The sequence below is a fragment of the Dermochelys coriacea genome, chromosome 5 (genome assembly GCF_009764565.3).
Source record: "Dermochelys coriacea isolate rDerCor1 chromosome 5, rDerCor1.pri.v4, whole genome shotgun sequence".
In the NCBI taxonomy this organism is placed as follows: Eukaryota; Metazoa; Chordata; order Testudines; family Dermochelyidae; genus Dermochelys; species Dermochelys coriacea.
The window spans coordinates 2,941,541-2,959,952 of NC_050072.1; the positions used below are offsets into that span (position 1 = coordinate 2,941,541).

At 47.4% G+C, this 18,412-nt stretch overlaps 1 protein-coding gene and 1 long non-coding RNA gene across 2 annotated transcripts in view; one reads left to right on the forward strand and one right to left on the reverse strand.

Annotated features, from left to right (window-relative positions):
- The window catches only part of LOC119856286, a 19,735-nt gene extending 17,273 nt beyond the window's left edge, over positions 1-2,462 (reverse strand). Inside the window, 2 exon segments of the mRNA XM_043515219.1 lie at positions 1,524-1,608; positions 2,304-2,462. Of these exon segments, the coding sequence (XP_043371154.1) occupies positions 1,524-1,608; positions 2,304-2,450 (232 nt within the window). The 5' untranslated portion in view covers positions 2,451-2,462.
- Positions 1,553-18,155, forward strand: LOC122460415. The gene is made up of 3 exons (XR_006281701.1): positions 1,553-1,726; positions 16,682-16,689; positions 18,135-18,155. It is a non-coding gene; the product is annotated as an uncharacterized LOC122460415 (long non-coding RNA).
- Positions 18,156-18,412: the final 257 nt, after the last annotated feature.

Here is an 18,412-nt window from a genome sequence, read left to right on the forward strand (position 1 = left end):
TGTATTGTTTCTTGACTTTAGCAAAGCTTTTGACACGGTCTCCCACAGCATTCTTGTCAGCAAGTTAAGGAAGTATGGGCCGGATGAATGCACTATAAGGTGGGTAGAAAGCTGGCTAGATTGTCGGGCTCAACGGGTAGTGATCAATGGCTCCATGTCTAGTTGGCAGCCGGTGTCAAGTGGAGTGCCCCAGGGGTCGGTCCTGGGGCCCGTTTTGTTCAATATCTTCATAAATGATCTGGAGGATGGTGTGGATTGCACTCTCAGCAAATTTGCGGATGATACTAAACTGGGAGGAGTGGTAGATACGCTGGAGGGGAGGGATAGGATACAGAAGGACCTAGACAAATTGGAGGATTGGGCCAAAGAAATCTAATGAGGTTCAATAAGGATAAGTGCAGGGTCCTGCACTTAGGATGGAAGAATCCAATGCACCGCTACAGACTAGGGACCGAATGGCTCGGCAGCAGTTCTGCGGAAAAGGACCTAGGGGTGACAGTGGACGAGAAGCTGGATATGAGTCAGCAGTGTGCCCTTGTTGCCAAGAAGGCCAATGGCATTTTGGGATGTATAAGTAGGGGCATAGCGAGCAGATCGAGGGACGTGATCGTTCCCCTCTATTCGACACTGGTGAGGCCTCATCTGGAGTACTGTGTCCAGTTTTGGGCCCCACACTACAAGAAGGATGTGGATAAATTGGAAAGAGTACAGCGAAGGGCAACAAAAATGATTAGGGGTCTAGAGCACATGACTTATGAGGAGAGGCTGAGGGAGCTGGGATTGTTTAGTCTGCAGAAGAGAAGAATGAGGGGGGATTTGATAGCTGCTTTCAACTACCTGAAAGGGGGTTTCAAAGAGGATGGCTCTAGACTGTTCTCAATGGTAGCAGATGACAGAACGAGGAGTAATGGTCTCAAGTTGCAATGGGGGAGGTTTAGATTGGATATTAGGAAAAACTTTTTTCACTAAGAGGGTGGTGAAACACTGGAATGCGTTACCTAGGGAGGTGGTAGAATCTCCTTCCTTAGAGGTTTTAAGGTCAGGCTTGACAAAGCCCTGGCTAGGATGATTTAACTGGGACTTGGTCCTGCTTTGAGCAGGGGGTTGGACTAGATGACCTTCTGGGGTCCCTTCCAACCCTGATATTCTATGATTCTATGACACCAGGCCTGATGGGCTACAGATTTTTAGGGGGATCTGTTCACAGTGGGTAGAATGCACAGTCCTGGGAAGGAATAAAGCTGAAACCTTAGGTTTTAGATCTCTGATAATGGAACAGGAACCAAAGTAGATTCCTTGCTCTCACAAGGTACACCACACTCCAGAGAGATGCCAGCTTGCCTACTCAGTCATAATTAGCTCCTTGGGAGGCAAATTAAGGTGGCTTTTAAACCCACTGCAAAACACACCTCAGATGATCTCAGACAGGCCACCCAACAAGACCACCACTTAAAATACAATTTGGATCTAAAGCCTGGGGGTAAGAAAGAAACACAACACACAAATGCTGGATGAATACTTACTTTTCTTATACAAAATTTTAATCCTCTCTCTTTTGCTTGCAACGGTCCCCAAAGCCACCTGAACTTTCACCAAGCCATCTGCTGCCTGGACGGCAAGAGAGGGTATAAACCAAACAGCCATTAAGTGACGCTTCTAGGATCCCACAACCAGACGGTCAGGAACAGACCAGCAGAGACGGGAGAGGAAATGTCTGTTTAAAACGGTCTCCGTGACTAACGTTCACACGCAGCCTCGTTCAAGGAGCGGCCCGAACGGTCACGTGACGTCGCGAGGGGCTGCTAAGCAGAGCCCGTGTTGCACCCCAGAGGGGGCTGCAATTCAGAAGTACACGAAGCCGCCCCGAGCTAGGCCGCCCCTCGGGCCATCGGGACGAAAGGCCCCGCACTAGCCCTCCCGCCCGCCGTGCGGGGCCTGCCCCCGGCCGGGGAGCAGCGCTCGGGGCAGGAGCGGAGGAGAAGAACCCGCAGCCGGGGGGGGGGGGGCGCCATGGCCGCGCTGCTGAAGGAACCAACGGCCAGAGCTTGGCGCCCCCCCACGAGCCCCCCGGGCCAGTCCCCCCCGGCGCTGCTGCCGGGCAACGCGGAGGCTGGAGCCACCTGCCCCTGGAGCGGCTCAAGGCCCCGAGCCGCAGGGCCCTGGACGCTCCCCTGGCGGGGGGAGCCGCTCCCCGAGCTAGGGGCCCGTCCCCCCACACCTTGCCGCCCCGGCCCCGAACACCCGCCGCTCCAGCGCCTCCAGCCGGCCCTGCAGGCCCCCGATCGCCGCCATCTTGTCAACCCCCGGCAGGCCGGAAGCGGGGGCGGGACTTCTCCGTGACAGGAGCCAATCGAACGCGGCCTCTCCCGAATTGACAGGCGAAGGCGGGGGCGGTTAAATCCGATGATGAGTCCCCGCAGGCCCTGCCCCCCAGCTCCCACTGTTGCCATGGAGATGGTATGTCCCAGCAGGCCCTGCCCCCAGCTCCCAGAGTTGCCATGGCGACAGCGTCCGCGGCCTGCCCCGCGCTGTCAGTCCGGCCCCGCCTGCGGCGCTGAGCTCCGCGCCCCGGGTCTGCGCTGGGCCCGGGCGGGGCGCGCCCCTGTGGGGCCGAGCGTTCCCCTCCTGTCCCAGGGCTGGGCTCCTCGGGGCTCCCCGCGAGCTGCCGGGGGGCACGTAGGGGCTGGTCCCCGCCGCAGGCCCAGAGCCGGGGCAGGAAGCGCAGAGGCGAACGAAGTCCGAATCCTCACGGAACCGAACTGAAGCGTGGACCCGGCGGGGCCAGGGATGCCGGCGGGATCCAGCCGTAGGGCTCCGTTCCCGGCCGCCTGAGCCGGCGGGGACAGCGACTGCGGGAGAGGAGAGACGCTGTTGCAATAACACCCTCACTAGCCGCGGGGGATTTCAGCTCGCCCCATGGTGGCTGGCTCCAGGCCCCCTCAGGACGGGCTGCAGCCATAAAAGTTTCTGGACGCCAGCCGTCGTGACAGCTGCTTGGAGCAGCCGGTCCGGGAACCCCCCAGAGCAGGGGCAATGCTTGATTTAGTCCTAAGTGGAGCACAGGATCTAGTCCAAGAGGTGAATGAAGCTGGACTGCTTGTTAATAGCGACCAGACCATAATATAATTAAATGTAACATCCCTGTGGCGGGGAAAACACCACAGCGGCCCAACAGGGCAGCGTTTAATTTGAGAAAGGGGAAACGACACAAAAATGAGGTAGTGACTTAAAAAGAAATTGAAAAGGTACAGCGCAAAAAGTGAAATCCCTGCAAGCTGCGTGGAAACTTTTTAAAGACACCATAATAGAGGCTCAACTTAAATGTATACCTCAAATTAAAAAAACAACATAAAAAGAGAACCAAAAAAGTGTCACCATGGCTAAACAAAGTAAAAGAAGCAGTCAGAGGCAAAAAGGTGTCCTTTAGAAAGTGGACATTAAATCCTAGGGAGGAAACTAGAAAGGAGCACAAACTCTGGCAAATGAAATGTAAAAATATAATGAGGAAGGCCAAAAAAGAATTTGAAGAACAGCTAGCCAAAGACTCAGAAAAAGTTATAGCAATTTTTTTTGAAGTACATCAGAAGGAGGAAGCCTGCTAAACAACCAGTGGGATCAAGATGCTAAAGGAGCAATCAAGGACGATAAGGCCATTGTATGTCCCAGATTGAGGTGTCATTAGAGGTGGTTTTGGAACAAATTGGTAAACTAAACAGTACTAAGTCACCAGGACCAGATGGTATCACCCAAGAGTTCTGAATGAACTCAAATGTGAAATTGCAGAATTACTAACTATAGTTTATAACCTATCATTTAAATCAGCTTCTGTACCAAATGGATGAAGGACAGCTAATGTGATGCTAATTTTGAAAAAGGGCTCCAGAGGTGATCCCAGAAATTATAGACTGGGTAAACCTGACATCAGTACTGGTAGAAACTATAGTAAAGAATAAAATTGTCAGACATATAGATGAACATAATTTGTTGGGAAAGTGTCATCATGTTTTTTATAAAGGAAAATCATGCCTCACCAATCTACTAGAATTCTTTGAGGGGGTCAACAAGCATGTGGACAAGGGGGAATCCAGTGGATATAGTGTACTTAGATTTTCAGAAAGCCTGTGACAAGGTCCCTCACCAAAGGTTCTTAAGCAAAGTAAGCTGTCATAGTAGAAGAGGAAAGGTCCTCTCATGGATCAGTAACTGGTTAAAAGATAGGAAACAAAGAGAAGGAATAACTGGTCAGTTTTCAGAATGGAGAGAAGTAAGTAGTGGTGTCTGTACTGGGACCAGTCCTATTTAACATATTCATAAATGATCTGGAAAAGGGGTAAACAGTGAGGTGGCAAAATTTGCAGATGATACAAAACTTCTCAAGATAGTTAAGTCCCAAGCAGACTGCGAAGAGCTACAAAAGGATCTCACAGAACTGGGTAACCGGGCAACAAAATGGCAGATGAAATTCAATGTTGATAAATGCAAAGTAATGCACATTGGAAAACATAATCCCAACTATACATATAAAATGATGGGGTCTAAATTATCTCTTACCACTCAAGAAAGATCTTGGAGTCATTGTGGATAGTTCTCTGAAAACATTGATTCAATGTGTAGCGGCAGTAAAAAAAAGTGAACAGAATGTTGGGAATCATTAAGAAAGGGATAGATAATAAGACAGAAAATATCATATTGCCTCTATATAAATCCATGATATGTCCCCATCTTGAATAGTGCGTGCAGATGTGGTTGTCCCATCTAAAAAAAGATCTATTGGAATTGGAAAAGGTTCAGAAAAGGGCAACAAAAATGATTAGGTGTATGGAACGGCTGCCATATGAGGAGAGATTAATAAGACTGGGACTTTTCAGCTTGGAAAAGAGATGACAAAAGGGTGATATGATAGAGGGCTATAAAATCATGACTGGTGTGAAGAAAGTAAATAAGGAAGTGTTATTTACTCCTCATATCACAAGAAGTAGGGGTCACTAAATGAAATTAATAGGCAGCTGGTTTAAAACAAACAAAAGGAAGTATGTTTTCACACAACGCACAGTCAACCTGTGGAACTCCTTGCCAGAGGATGTTGTGAAGGCCAAGACCATAACAGGGTTCAAAAAAGAACTAGATAAGTTCATGGAGCATAGGTCCATCAATGGCTATTAGCCAGGATGGGCAGGGACGGTGTCTCTAGCCTCTGTTTGCTAGAAGCTGGGAATGGGCGACCGGGGATGGATCACTTGATGATTCCCTGTTCTGTTCATTCCCTCTGGGGCACCTGGCCTTGGCCACTGTCAGAAGACAGGATACTGGGCTAGATAGACCTTTGGTCTGACCCAGTATGGCTGTTCTTTTGTTCTTATGTTCTAAAAAGAATCCTCTCCACAGGGTGGTTCGCCCTTGTATAGGGTCCTGGCACTATCCTGAATATTCATATCCGTGCCCAACTTCCATGCCCAATCTAATTTCCTCACCCAGATAAATCTTAGGATAGAATTTACTTACTCTATAGGATATATTCTTACGTATTGATACTGATTATCTCATTCTCATAACCGCTGCCTTTGATCTGAGCTGTTACTTCCATGTTCTTGCGCTGTACCCTGTGGTTACCAGTATGTTCCAGAATTCTGTTAAACACATTCAGTTCCCCAAAGTTAAAAAGGGGTAACTGGTAGGCCATTTGTCGGTGCCGAAGATTACAAATACTCATGGTAATTTGCTCTTGCTAATTATACAGGATATAGGCCTGTAATTTCCTTGCATTACAGCAAAATAAAATGAAGTAATATTTACTGAAATTATTCAGCACAAAAACATCAATCAAAACAATATAATCAATAACCATAAAGAAAAAGGGATGATATAATATAGCAGGCTAGCCACATGGGCTACAAGGTGCAGGGAGCTGCTGTCTTTGGAGGCCACTTGGCTTTGGGTGCAAGATGGCATGCTAGAATTCTTCACCCACATGGCATGAGACACAGAGCATCGCGTGTTGGGAGCTGTGGTCTCACCGATGTCATGGAGCAAAGCATGCTATCTAACCTGTCAATGAATAAACTGCCCCCAGGCTCCATGACCTCTGCCCTTTGAACTGTCATTTGAGGGCTTCCATCATGAGGAATTGTGGCAATGTGATGCCTCTAACCAAAGGAGCAACAGGTTCTGCTTGAACTGCACATGATTGCCGGTACACTGTTGACCTTTAGGACTTGTTCCCTGGAACAACAAAGTCTTTGGATCAGGATGCTGATGTTGTGTCGTCCCTGGCTAAAGATGCAGATAAAAGCACAGTGGATAGATGGAATTAACAGTCCCACTGTCAGAGCTAAGCACTGGGAAAGCTCAGCAATGGCCACATAGCATTCTCAGATGAGGCTTGTAATATACATAGAACATGTCAGAGGTTCTCAACCAGGGGTACATGTACCCCTCATGGGTGCAGAGGTCTTCCAGTTAGCAAGTTAACTCATCCACATTAGTGTTTCTCAACCTGGGGGTCGTGACCCGCAGAGGGTGCGGGACGGGTTTAGGGAGTCGTAAGTACAGGGCCAGTGTTCAGAGGTGGCAAGCAGGGCAATTGCCCAGGGCTCCATACCACAGGGGGGCCCACAAAGCTAGTTACATGCTTCAGCCGCAGACAGGGCGGCTAGGGCCCAACCCCAAGTGGCAGGGCTCAGGCTTCAGCTTCCTCAAAGGGGTTCAGGAGTCTGAAAGGTTGAGAACTGCAGCAATAAGTTCAGCATTTACGGAACCACCCACCCCGAATATCACTGGAGACTCCTGACTTTGATAGGGCTGCCTTGATTCACGTCCAGAATTGCTTTGTAGATGAGGTCCTGTCCTCATAGGGGATTGTAAGCACAACAGTATGTCAGGGTAGCGTATTGAGCTGAAGACTGTGTCATGACACAATGCAATGTTATCATGGTGTCATGTAACACAATACCATGGGACACAATGATTTTGCCCTGAAAACCAGCCTTAAAGGTGGTAACCCCACCTGAACTCACAGTGCAGAATTCAAAAGGAAAGTAAATACAGGTGCCCTGCAAAATGGAGTTTCCCAGAGCGGCCTGTGCACGAAAGCTTACGTTCAAATAAATTTGTTAGACTCTAAGGTGCCACAAGTACTCCCTTTTTTTTTTTGCGAATACAGACTAACACGGCTGCTACTCTGAAACTAGTTTTAGAAGGGCTCTCCAGGAGATGGCGTATTTGGAACCCCATCTGTTATAATACAATTAATAATAACAGTGAGCATGTTACAGCATCAAAGTGTTGTACAATTAATTAATTAACCCCCTAGCCACAGTACAACTTCCCTGAGATTCCCGTGAGGCCCCTGCGCAGTCCTTGATTCGTCCCTGTTAAAGACCCATTCCTGCCATGCTCCTTATACTGACTCAAGCTGATTGTATAAAAAAAATCCCTATTTATTGTTCCCCTTCCCCAACCTCTGTCCCCTTGTCAGTCTGTCCTGCGATTGTGAGCTCCCTGGCAAGAGTCATGGTCCCTTTTTGAATGGCTGGAAATTGTCTCCCACAGGCTCTGCTGTAAATAAATTCCAAATAAACAAATTGTAAAGGAATAAATAATGATTCTATAACAACCATCAGTCACAATGACATGGGGAATATTGTAACACAGAATCACACAAATGTCAGGCTGGAAGGGACCTCGAGAGCTTATCTAGTCCCGCCCCCTGCCCTTAGGCAGGGCCAAGTAAATCTAGACCAGCCCTGACAGGGGCTCGTCCAGCCTGGTCTTAAAAACCTTCAATGACAGAGATTCCACCACCTCCCTTGGCCCCCCCTTCCAGAGTTTAACTATCCTTAATTAGAAGCTTTTTTAATATCTGACCTAAATTATCCTTGCTGCAGATTAAGTCTATTGCTCCTTGTCTTACCTTCAGAGGACACGGAGAACAACTGATCACCATCCTCTGTACAACAGCCTTTCACATATCTGCAGATTCTTATCTGGTCCCCGCTCAGTCTTCTTTTCTCAAGACTAAACATCCAGATTTTTTAACCTTTCCTCAGCGGTCAGGTTTTCTAAATCTTTTATGTTTTCTAAATCATTTATGTTGCTCTCCTCTGACCTCTCTCCAATTTGTCCACAACTTTCTTAAAGTGTGGCACCCAGAATCGGACACAGTACTCCAGCTGGGGCCTCGCCAGTGCCGAGCAGAGCAGAACAATTACCTCCCAAGTCTTACATACGACACTCCTTGTCAAGGCTGATTCCCCACTCTGGCACTTCGAGTGCAGAAGGTGGGGGCCCGCAAGGATTCTAGCAATTAATAGTGGCCACTCCAGGCTTGTATTAAACTTCCAAGGTTACAGCTTTTCTCTGACCTTGGATGGGTAGATGCTGCCACCACCCAAGTGCAAAAAACCATATGGGATCCAGGAAGGTGCACTTGGGAATTCCTTCCTGTGGGGTACCCACAAGCCCTTTCACGCTCCCTCCGGGGAATAGCTGAGAAAAGAAACAAAGGAAATCAGCTGTTGCCAACAGCTAATTAAACAACATATGCACAAACCTCTTAGGACACAAAAAACCCAATCCTGTTCTTAAAAAAGGTAAATTTTATTTAAAAGAAAAAGAAAGAAAATACATCTGGAACTTAAGCTTTTTGCCACATTTAAAAAGAACCACTTATAAGTATTAAGCATCAAAATAACTTTCCTGAGGTCCACTTTAAAGTTTACAAGCAAAACAAAAGCACCTGGGGTTAGCACAGAGGAGTCCACAAACCAATAAGAAATAAACAGAGATAAACCTAATTGCATCTTTCTGGACACTTCCTGATCTACTTACATATCTGGGGTTTCAAATAAGTAGTTCTAGGTATGATCTGATGATTTTCCATACCTGGCTTAAAGCTTCTTATAGCACTGCTGCTTTGTGTCTCCTCTCTCCGGAGAACAACCACAGACAGACAAAGGGAAAGTTTTTTCCCAATTTTAAAAAGTTCTAGCCCTCCCATTGGCTCTTTTGGTCAGGTGCCCACTCCCTTCCTTTTACCTGTGGACTTGTTAACTCTTTTCAGGTAAAGCAAGTAGAGAACAGCTACCAAGAGGGATTCTATAGCTAACTGGTTGGCTGGGTGTCTACAAAAGGGAGCTACCCCTCCCCCTCTCATTTATCACACTCCTGTCAACACACGCTACAATAATATTAGCCTTTTGATTTATATTCAATTTGTGATCCACTATAACCCCCAGATCCTTTCTAGCAGTACCTCCACCAAGCCAGTTATTCCCCATCTTGTAGCTGTGCATTTGATTTTTTCCGTCCTAAGTGTAGTACTTTACACTTGTCATTACTGAATTTAATCTAGTTGATTTCAGACCAGTTCTCCAATTTGTCAAGGTCATTTTGAATCCTAATCCTGTTCTCCAAAATTCTTGCAGTCCTAGTCTGGTGTCAGCCACAAATTTTATGAGCATACTCTCCACGCCATTATCCAAGTCATTACTGAAAATGTCGCACAGTACCAGATCCAGGACATATTATGGTCGTCTAGGAAATTCCTGATTGTCACTGTGGCCACTCAGAGCTTCGCAGAAACTGCAAGCAGAAAATGCTCCAAATACCCAGGCCCCTATCAACTGAGGTGGAGCTGTATCTCGGAAGAAGATTTTCAGAAGCGCAAGTTGAACAGTCTGACTTCATCTACTGCAGGCCAGTGCTAGACTTGCAAACCAAGACTGTTGTTCTTTATCCCCCCCCAGGGCTGGTCCACATAAGAGATTTACACTCTGAATACACACTAGTCTGATCATGACATTCTTATTAATTCTTCTTATTATTATTATTACCATGTTATGGCTGAGGACAGGGAGAGGCTGAATAACACATTCAAGGCCACAGAATTGAGTCAGTGGCAAAGCTGCAATTGGGATTTAGGATTTCCTGGCTCCTAGCCCCAGGCTTACTAGTCTATATTGTCTCTCCAAAACCAAGAGATCCCATCTCATACCAATCGAGAGAAGCTCAGCACCCTATCTAAGAAGTATTAAAATGGAGGCTTTTAAAATCTTCCTCTGTAACATGGAATCTTCCCCGCAGCTCTTCCCCAGTCACAGTCCAATACAATTGTATTTACTGGGGTGATTTTTATATAAATAGTATCCCAAAACACTCTATGGACTTCAATTGTATGTAAGACACTGCACCATATAAACAGCAGAGAACAAATTAAAGTGTGGCTCATAAGCTCAAGAGCAGAAAGGGAGAAAAATGTAGAGACATAAAGAGAGGGAGCAGTATGCAATGCGTATGTTCATGATTGCCCTCTGTGGGATGGAATCAGAGATGCTCAACTGTGTGCTATAGACCCTATACTGCTACCAGCTAATGAAGATTCTCCTGTAGCTTTAGGGATAGAGGCCTTTAGGAGTAGGAAGGTCTTTCCATGCAGCAGAAAAGGAAGTTCCTAGATGTCCATGTATTTATATAATGCATGTCATCCAGTACTTAACAAACTTTACCAGGCTACACACATCAGCTACTTTGCCCACTGCAGATGTGCAGACATCTCTGGGGTGAAGCACAGCAGTAGAACAGTGCACAGCAACACTGCACAACAGAACAGCCTCTGTTTTCAAACCCCAGGACTTGACACTTCCGCATCGATGGTGCCTCCTTGTCTGCCTGTGTTTGAACTGCCAATGTGTCTTCCAGAGCTGACTGAATTACAACTCCTCAGGTCAGGGGCTTGACTCCTTCTCTGTCTGCAAAGTGGCCTGTGCACTCTGTAAATAATAATTACTCCACATCACAGATGTGTTGTTTCCAGTCTAGACCCTGATCCTGCAACCTGGACTATGCTGGACAGAGGGACAGGGATGGCTCTTAGAGATGTTACGGAGGACGAAGCAGCAAGATCTGGAGAGGGGCTAGAAGTGTGGCGCAAGGGAAGAGGAGCTGGGCCCCAGGCGACCGGCCAGGGTGATGTCAATCACCTGTTGTTATTCTACCTGTTTTACAGGTGGATAAGCTGGGCCCCAAGCAGGTTGCTGAAGATCATACAGCAAGTGAGTGGCAGGAGTGGGAACAGGACCTGTGAGTCCTGTCTACTAGCCTCTTGCACTGATCACTAAGCTATGCTATAACCACGGTTAAGCTTCATGAGAACATGGGCCAGGCTCGAGCCAAGTCAATGGAGCTCAGTCGCGTCACAGCTGCTGAGGGTCCGACCCTCACAGGAAGGCTCTGCTTTTGCAGCCTGAAAGTTCTTAGACCTTCATTTTGAAGGGCACATTCATCCTCTATGACAGCCAGGTGCTAAGCTAAACTCCAGCTCACATGGCTCCCCCCTCAGAAGAGGCTTAGTGAGGTCCGGATTACGGCATAGTGGTGGCAAAATACATGAGGGCAGGTCACGGAAATTGGCTTTCTGGAACCGAGCGGGAGATGTGAAGCCGATCTCAAAGCCAAACACAAAAAGTTAAAGCAAATCAATGCTGATTTGCACTGTAGAAAGAGGCGCCTTCCTGTGCAAAGCTTTCACACCGCCTGGTCGATCGATACTCGCTTCATCCATCCCAGCGTCTCAGGAAAGAGTCACTCAAATGTCAAATTAAAAATCCCAAATTAAAAATCACAGTAAAAAACACAGCAAGTGCTCTACTAGAAACACAGAGGTCATTGCTAAAATGACTAGCAACTATTTACTGATAAATATTTTCGAGTATTTGCTATTAAAATGTAAATTAAATAGCACAATGCCCTGCATCTGCACTGTGTTAGCAAAGCTAAATGATGAAATGCTAAGAGTAATAAGAGTAATAAAAAAAAGTGCAACCCTGGGGAGATTTGGTAAGATCAAGGCATTCCCAGAGCATTCTGTGTTTCTGTGTCGCAGCCTGTAGGGACCTGCCTGGTCACCCGACCCAACGCCCACTGTAGGCACAGGAAAGACTCTCAGAGACAAGGGGGACTAACTGGCAGAATAAATGGGCACACTGGGGCACTGCCGGTCATGGCAAATTAGAGAGCTGGGAAACAATTGTGCAAGTTTGAAGTGGAATGTAAACAATACTTGTGGTGCGACGGCAGATGCTTGTTTCTTCCCAGCAGGGAAAGATTCCCAGGTGGCCTTTCTGCAGGGCTGCTCTTGCAGCCTGAAACCTCCAAAGCTGGGCTGGCTGGCAGGAAAATTATCCCTGCCCTGAATGTGCTGGGGGCAGCAGCCTCGAAGCCTTGTCCCGACCTGCCCCCCGGATGCTCTCAGTGGGGCAGCGCCTGGGATGAGGGGCATGTGCTGCCCAGGCACACGGGGACGGACGGACGAGGGACGACACCCCATCCTCAGCACCTGCCTGGTTCTGCCTAGATTAGGAGTCTCCAGGCGCCGAGCAGCAGTAGCCAGCGCGGCTCCAGGATGGGGAGCGCAGGGGCAGCACAAGAGCCACATCTTTCATGCGTGCTGCAAACCTCACCCAAGGCAGGCGAGGGGCGGGGGGGCGTGAGTCAGACCCTGACAGCAGGGCAGGGCGTCTCAGCAGGGCAGGGGTCAGGGCAGATCAGGAGGCTCTTTCCCCTTCAGCAGATGTTAATGAGCATGCTCAGTACAACCTAAGCTGCAACTTCATTCTGTCAGGGCCTGGGAGCTGGGTCTGACACTAATCTGTGACCAGTGACAGCCTGGCACCTCAGTACCGTACATGCACCTAAATTACGCATAGAGCAAAGATCACAGGACTGGCGCCTGGGCTCTGGGGTGGTTGGTAGTTGTGTGTAGGGGCTAAACTGTGCCTACCTCGAAAAGGCCTGTGAAAAGGAAGTAAGACTCCCATCCCACTCCCATGTTGTAGCTTCCTTGCATGTCTAGTCCAGGGGTGGGGAGGAAGTGCAGATTCCAAAGAGCTTTCCTCCGCATGCTCGCAGGTATGGCAGGGAGGATTTGGATAGGGGGGTGAGCCAAGCCTTGATTCTGCACCCTCTGAGGCAATGTCTCTCAACCTTTCCAGACTATGGTTGACACATAATAAGCTAAAACAAACACATAATAAGCTAAAATACATAAAGAAATATAGTACAGGCAATCCTCGGACTTACAACACAAATGGTTCCTGGGCATTGCTGATCTTGTCATTTGATTTGTAGGTTAAGCAACCTACTGAAGGAGTGAAGAAGGAAATGGGACACCTTCTTCTGAGCTCATGGGTGGGTCTAATTGGGTGAGGTTTTCAGGGGTTTTTGAGGTGATTTGGAAGGACTTAAAGAATGTGCCCAAGGAAGTTTGGACAGATGTTTTCCTCCTTTCCTTGTAAATTTCTCTGTAGCAGCAGTACATGTTGGATATGCTCCTATTTACAGATGCACTGCGCTCAATGTTGGGGTCATGTTCCTCAAACAGGGATATGGCAGCTTCCAAATGTTGAAATGCCTCAGCCATCACTTTTGTTGTCAAGACTTTACGAGGAGAAGTCTCTTCAATAGTGGGTGCATCTTCTTCTTCCTGGGCCACTTTTTGCTGTTCCAGATCAATGAGGTCCTCATTAATTAATTTTTCAGAATGTGATGCCAGCAACTCATCAATATCCTTGGGTGCAACATGTAAGTTGAGTTCTTTGCCCATTTCAGCAACAGTGTTGGTCACCTTCGCAACAGTGTCTGTAAAGCCTTGAAAGTCAGACACAAAACCAGGACACAATTTTCTCCAGACACCATTCAAATTTGATTGTTTGACTTCATTCCATGCCTCACCAATGTTCTTAACTACATGGTAAATGTTGAAGCCCTTCCAGAATTCCTTCAGAGTTGGTCCACCTTCCTCTCAATTGCCCTGATAACCTGTGAAAATGTGCTCCTAAGATAGTGGGCCTTGAAGGATGCAATTACCCTCTGGTCCATGGGTTGCAACAATGAGGTGGTGTTGGGGGGGAGAAACTCCACTTTGATGTCAGGAGGCATGTCATGAAGGATGGTTGGATGATCAGGAGCATTGTCAAGGATTAACAATTCTTTAAATGCAAAACTGTTTTTGCTGCAATAATCCTTGACACTTGGCACAAAATGATGATTAAACCAATCCTCAAAAATGTTCCTATTGACCCACATCTTACGACTGGATTTCTATATCACTGGGAGAAATGCCTTGGAATATCCCTTGAAAGCCCTGGGGTTTTCGGAATGGTACACAAGCAAAGGTTTAAGTTTAAAGTCACCTGCAGCATTTGTACCGAGGAAAAGAGTGAGCCTATCTTTAGCAGCTTTGTACCCTGGCATGGATTTCCCCTCTTTGGCAATGTTGGTTCTTGATGGCATTTCTTTCCAAAGGAGCCCAGTTTCATCAATATTCAAAACTTGCTGAGCACAATTCCTGCGCCCCCCCCCCCCCAATGATCTCAGCCAATATCTCTGGAAAAACACGAGCTACCTCCTCATCAGCACTGGCCGCTTCACCGGCGCCCTTGATGTTATGAAAATTGGCCCTGGCTTTAAAAGGCATAAACCAGCCCCTACTGGCATTAAAAGGCTCAGCGTTAGAACTCTCCCCCTGTTGTTTCTTTAGATCATCCTAAAGACTCCTTTCAGAGTAGCAGCCGTGTTAGTCTGTATTCGCAAAAAGAAAAGGAGTACTTTTAGTACTCACGAAAGCTTATGCTTAAATAAATTTGTTAGTCTCTAAGGTGCCACAAGTACTCCTTTTCTTTTTATAAAGACTCCTGGCTTTGTCCTGAATTCTGCCTAAACTCAAAGGAGCACAGCATCAATTTTGATCCTCCAGCCAAACAATTAACAGTTTCTCAACCTGGGTGATAAGTCCAATACACTGCTTAGTTATCACAGTGGCTTGCGTAGGAGTTGAGCCCTTAACACGTTCCTGAATTCCTACCTCGTCTTTCAGGATGGTCATGATAGTCTTTTGGGGGAAATCCAAAGCTTTACCAATTTCAGTTGGCCTCTCACCTTTCTTGGACCTCTTAATTATTTCCATTTTTGTTTCCATAGTAATTTTCTACATTTCTTAGAAGAAGAAACATCACTTGCACCAGATTTTCGCTTTCTGCCTTTATTAAGGGCAAAGAAACACTAACTTTTAAGAAAAAGTTTGGAAGCACAAAGATTCAACATGTAAAAATGGTGTTGGAACAGCTACTGAGCATCTTGAGTCAGGTTGATGAGCGGCGCAGAACGTCGATGCGCATATGAACTTGTTCACTGGCATGGCGTGTCAGCTCAAGTGTCGTAAAGTCAAAATCGGCATTGGAAAATCGAAACAGGGTGTCCATTTATAAACGGCGTAAGTGCTGTTTGTCATACCTCGAACATCATAAAGTTGAGGACTGCCTGTATTCATAACCAATGCTGGTTTTAAATGAACCATTCAGGAAAAAGGCCTAGGTATCGTCATGCACAGCTGTTTAAAAGCCTCTTTATATACAGAAGCAGTCAAAACAAACAACCCTAGGCTTTAGAAAGGAGGGAATAGAAAGGAATGCTCCAATTATATAAATCAGCTGTAGGCACCCACTGCAATCATCCGGTCTAAAAAGATACAAAAGAAATAGAAGGGGTCCAAGAACAGGTAAACGGAATGATTAGACACATGGAGAAGAGAAAGTAAAATGGTGAGGGCTGGTTGAGTTCATTACAATACTTGAATTATAGTTCAGATAATTTTTCATAATTTTCTCCTCATAATACAACGACCCCTTCCCTGTTTCTTCCAAGAGTGCTCTCCATACATGAGATTTTTCTGAGACCCTGGTTCCTGAGCCTGCATACCCTTATTTATAGGAGTAGACTCACTGGCTTGTATGAGCCTACTCCCAGGAGTGGACCCCTGGATTGTACTGTGTTGCTTTGTTGAAGTTAGCAGGTAAACTGCAGATGACTGTTTAAAACGGGGTGGGCAAACTACTGGCAGTGGGCTGGATCTGGCCTGCCAGCCATTTTAATCCTGCTCTTGAGCTCCCGCTGGGGAGCGGGGTCTGGGGTTTGCCCTGTCCAGCACTGCAGCCAGGGAGCGGGGCTGGGGGCCGCTCTGTGCGGCTCCTGGAAGCAGCAGCATGTCCCCTCTCCGGCTCCTACGCGTAGGGGCAGCCGGGGACTCTGCTCCGCATGCTGCCCCCGCCCCAAGCATCACCCCCGCAGCTCCCATTGGCCGGGAACTGCAGCCAATGGAAACTTCAGGGGCGGCGCCTGCGGGTGGGGCAGCACACAGCAGAGCTGTTTGGCCATGCCTCCATGTAGAAGCTGGAAGGGGGATATGCCGCTGCTTCTGGGAGCCGCTAGAGGTAAGCGCTGTGCGGAGCCTGCATTCATGAGCCACCCTCCCACGCCCCAACCCCCTGACCCAGCCCTGATCACCCTCCCACCCTCCAAACCCCTCGGTCCCAGCCTGGAGCACCCTCCTGCACTCCAAACCCCTCATCCCCAGACCCACCCCAGAGCCCACACCCCCAGCTGAGCCCTCCCCCACATCCCACCCCACCTGCCCCAGCCTGGAGCCCCTTCCCGCATCCTGAACTCCTAATTTCTGGTCCCATCCCGGAGCCCACACCCCCAGCCAGAGCCCTCACCCCTCCTGCACCTCAACCCCAATTTCGTGAGCATTCATGGCCCGCCAAAGAATTTCTATACCCAGATATGGCCCTCGGGCCAAAAAGTTTGCCCACTCCTGATTCAAAGAGTCAGTTGATCACCAGTAGTAAAGGAGGAATGGTCAATTGGGTCTGTTTTCAAACAACGCTGTATCTTTGCAGAATCTGTAAAACTATTTGGGTCACATATGGCGGCTGCACAAGTCTCTTTGCATTTGGTATTAAACTTATTGTTGAATGTATGCAGTCAGAAAAAGACTGAAAAGCAGTTTTCTAGCATGCATAGTATTACTGATTAAGGCCAGGACCAGGCTCTCCCTCACGAGCCATAAAGGTCCTAGTCAAGAGGTTAGACTGATGTCGTTTTTCGAGCAAAAGCTGAGCCGTGAATGCAGAGGATGTCAATCAGCGCCTCATTCTGAGATCAGCTCTTGATTGTCATAGTGTGGAACAATATACGAAACGTGGGGGTAAATCTTCTTAAAAACAAGAGAGCAAGTGATGGGATGCAGAAGGGGGAAGAAAGTGAATGGTATAAAATTAAATATAGGGGCTAATTAGTGCAGAAACACTGAATTAGTTGGCATAGAAGGTGGTCTTAACCCATGTCTAAAATAGGGAGATATCTCTTTAAGAGACCCACGGGAAGGGGGGAAGGAGTGAGTTGTGTATGGGTCACTGTTGCTAGACAGATTGAGCACTCCGCACCCAGAAACTTCTGGAATTGGGTGTGGTCGTTTGGAGTCTGCTCCATTAGGTTCCCTGTTGTTGGGGTCAGACTCCATTTGGGCGAGCAATCAGGACAGCTGCTTTGCAGGGGGCCGTGTGCCATGTGTGAGGGGGCCATGAGAAGCTGAGCCCAGTAGCAGACAGCAGGCTGTTTGCCCAAACTCTGGAGCATCTTGCAGCAGGATTTTAAAATTTGTGTGTACTTAACTGAGTGGCTGGTTCATCGGTTAGCTGGCTGGCTAATAGTGAAGTCCGCAGAGGAAAAGGAAGTGTCTGTAGAATGCTTGTGAAAGTGAAAGCTTGCACTAATGGAAACATACATCTTTGATATCCACAGGAAGTTGCAAGCTTCACCAGAGCCCCTTTTTATCACTGTCTCTGAGGTCTGAGAGAATGGTGCAAGGGCAGCAGGGTTGGTGGAAGGGAAGGAGATTTTCTTTTTGAATAATATGCTTTTAGCCTTTTATCTTAATTAACTAGTGTTTGAACACACAGAACTTTTATTGAAGGGAGGCCCTTAGATTAGACTTCAAGGATAATTTTGAGGGCAAATATCTAGTGCTGTATTAAGTAAACCAAGTCATACTGAAGTCAGTCTTAAAGGGGGTGTCCCTTACATCCCTTTCATTCCATGCCATTGTTACTCTCTGGTCTGAGTTCATAAGCCTGGGATTCTCCCTGGGAATCTCCATCCTTAGAGGTTCTTAAGGCCCGGCTTGACAAAGCCCTGCCTAGGATGATTTAGTTGGGGATTTAGAGTAGCAGCCGTGTTAGTCTGTATTCGCAAAAAGAAAAGGAGTACTTGTGGCACCTTAGAGACTAACAAATTTATTTGAGCATCCGATGAAGTGAGCTGTAGCTCACGAAAGCTTATGCTCAAAAAAATTTGTTAGTCTCTAAGATGCCACAAGTCCTCCTTTTCTAGTTGGGGATTGGTCCTGCTTTGAGCAGGGGGTTGGACTAGCTGACCTCCTGAGGTCTCTTCCAACCCTAATATTCTGATTCTATGATTCAAAAGCCAGTAGGGCACCTGAGACACAATCTGTTTTGGTTCTCAGAAATTCTCCACTTTTCTCTGGTGCCCACTCAGAAGTTATTGTAAGCAAAACTCCATC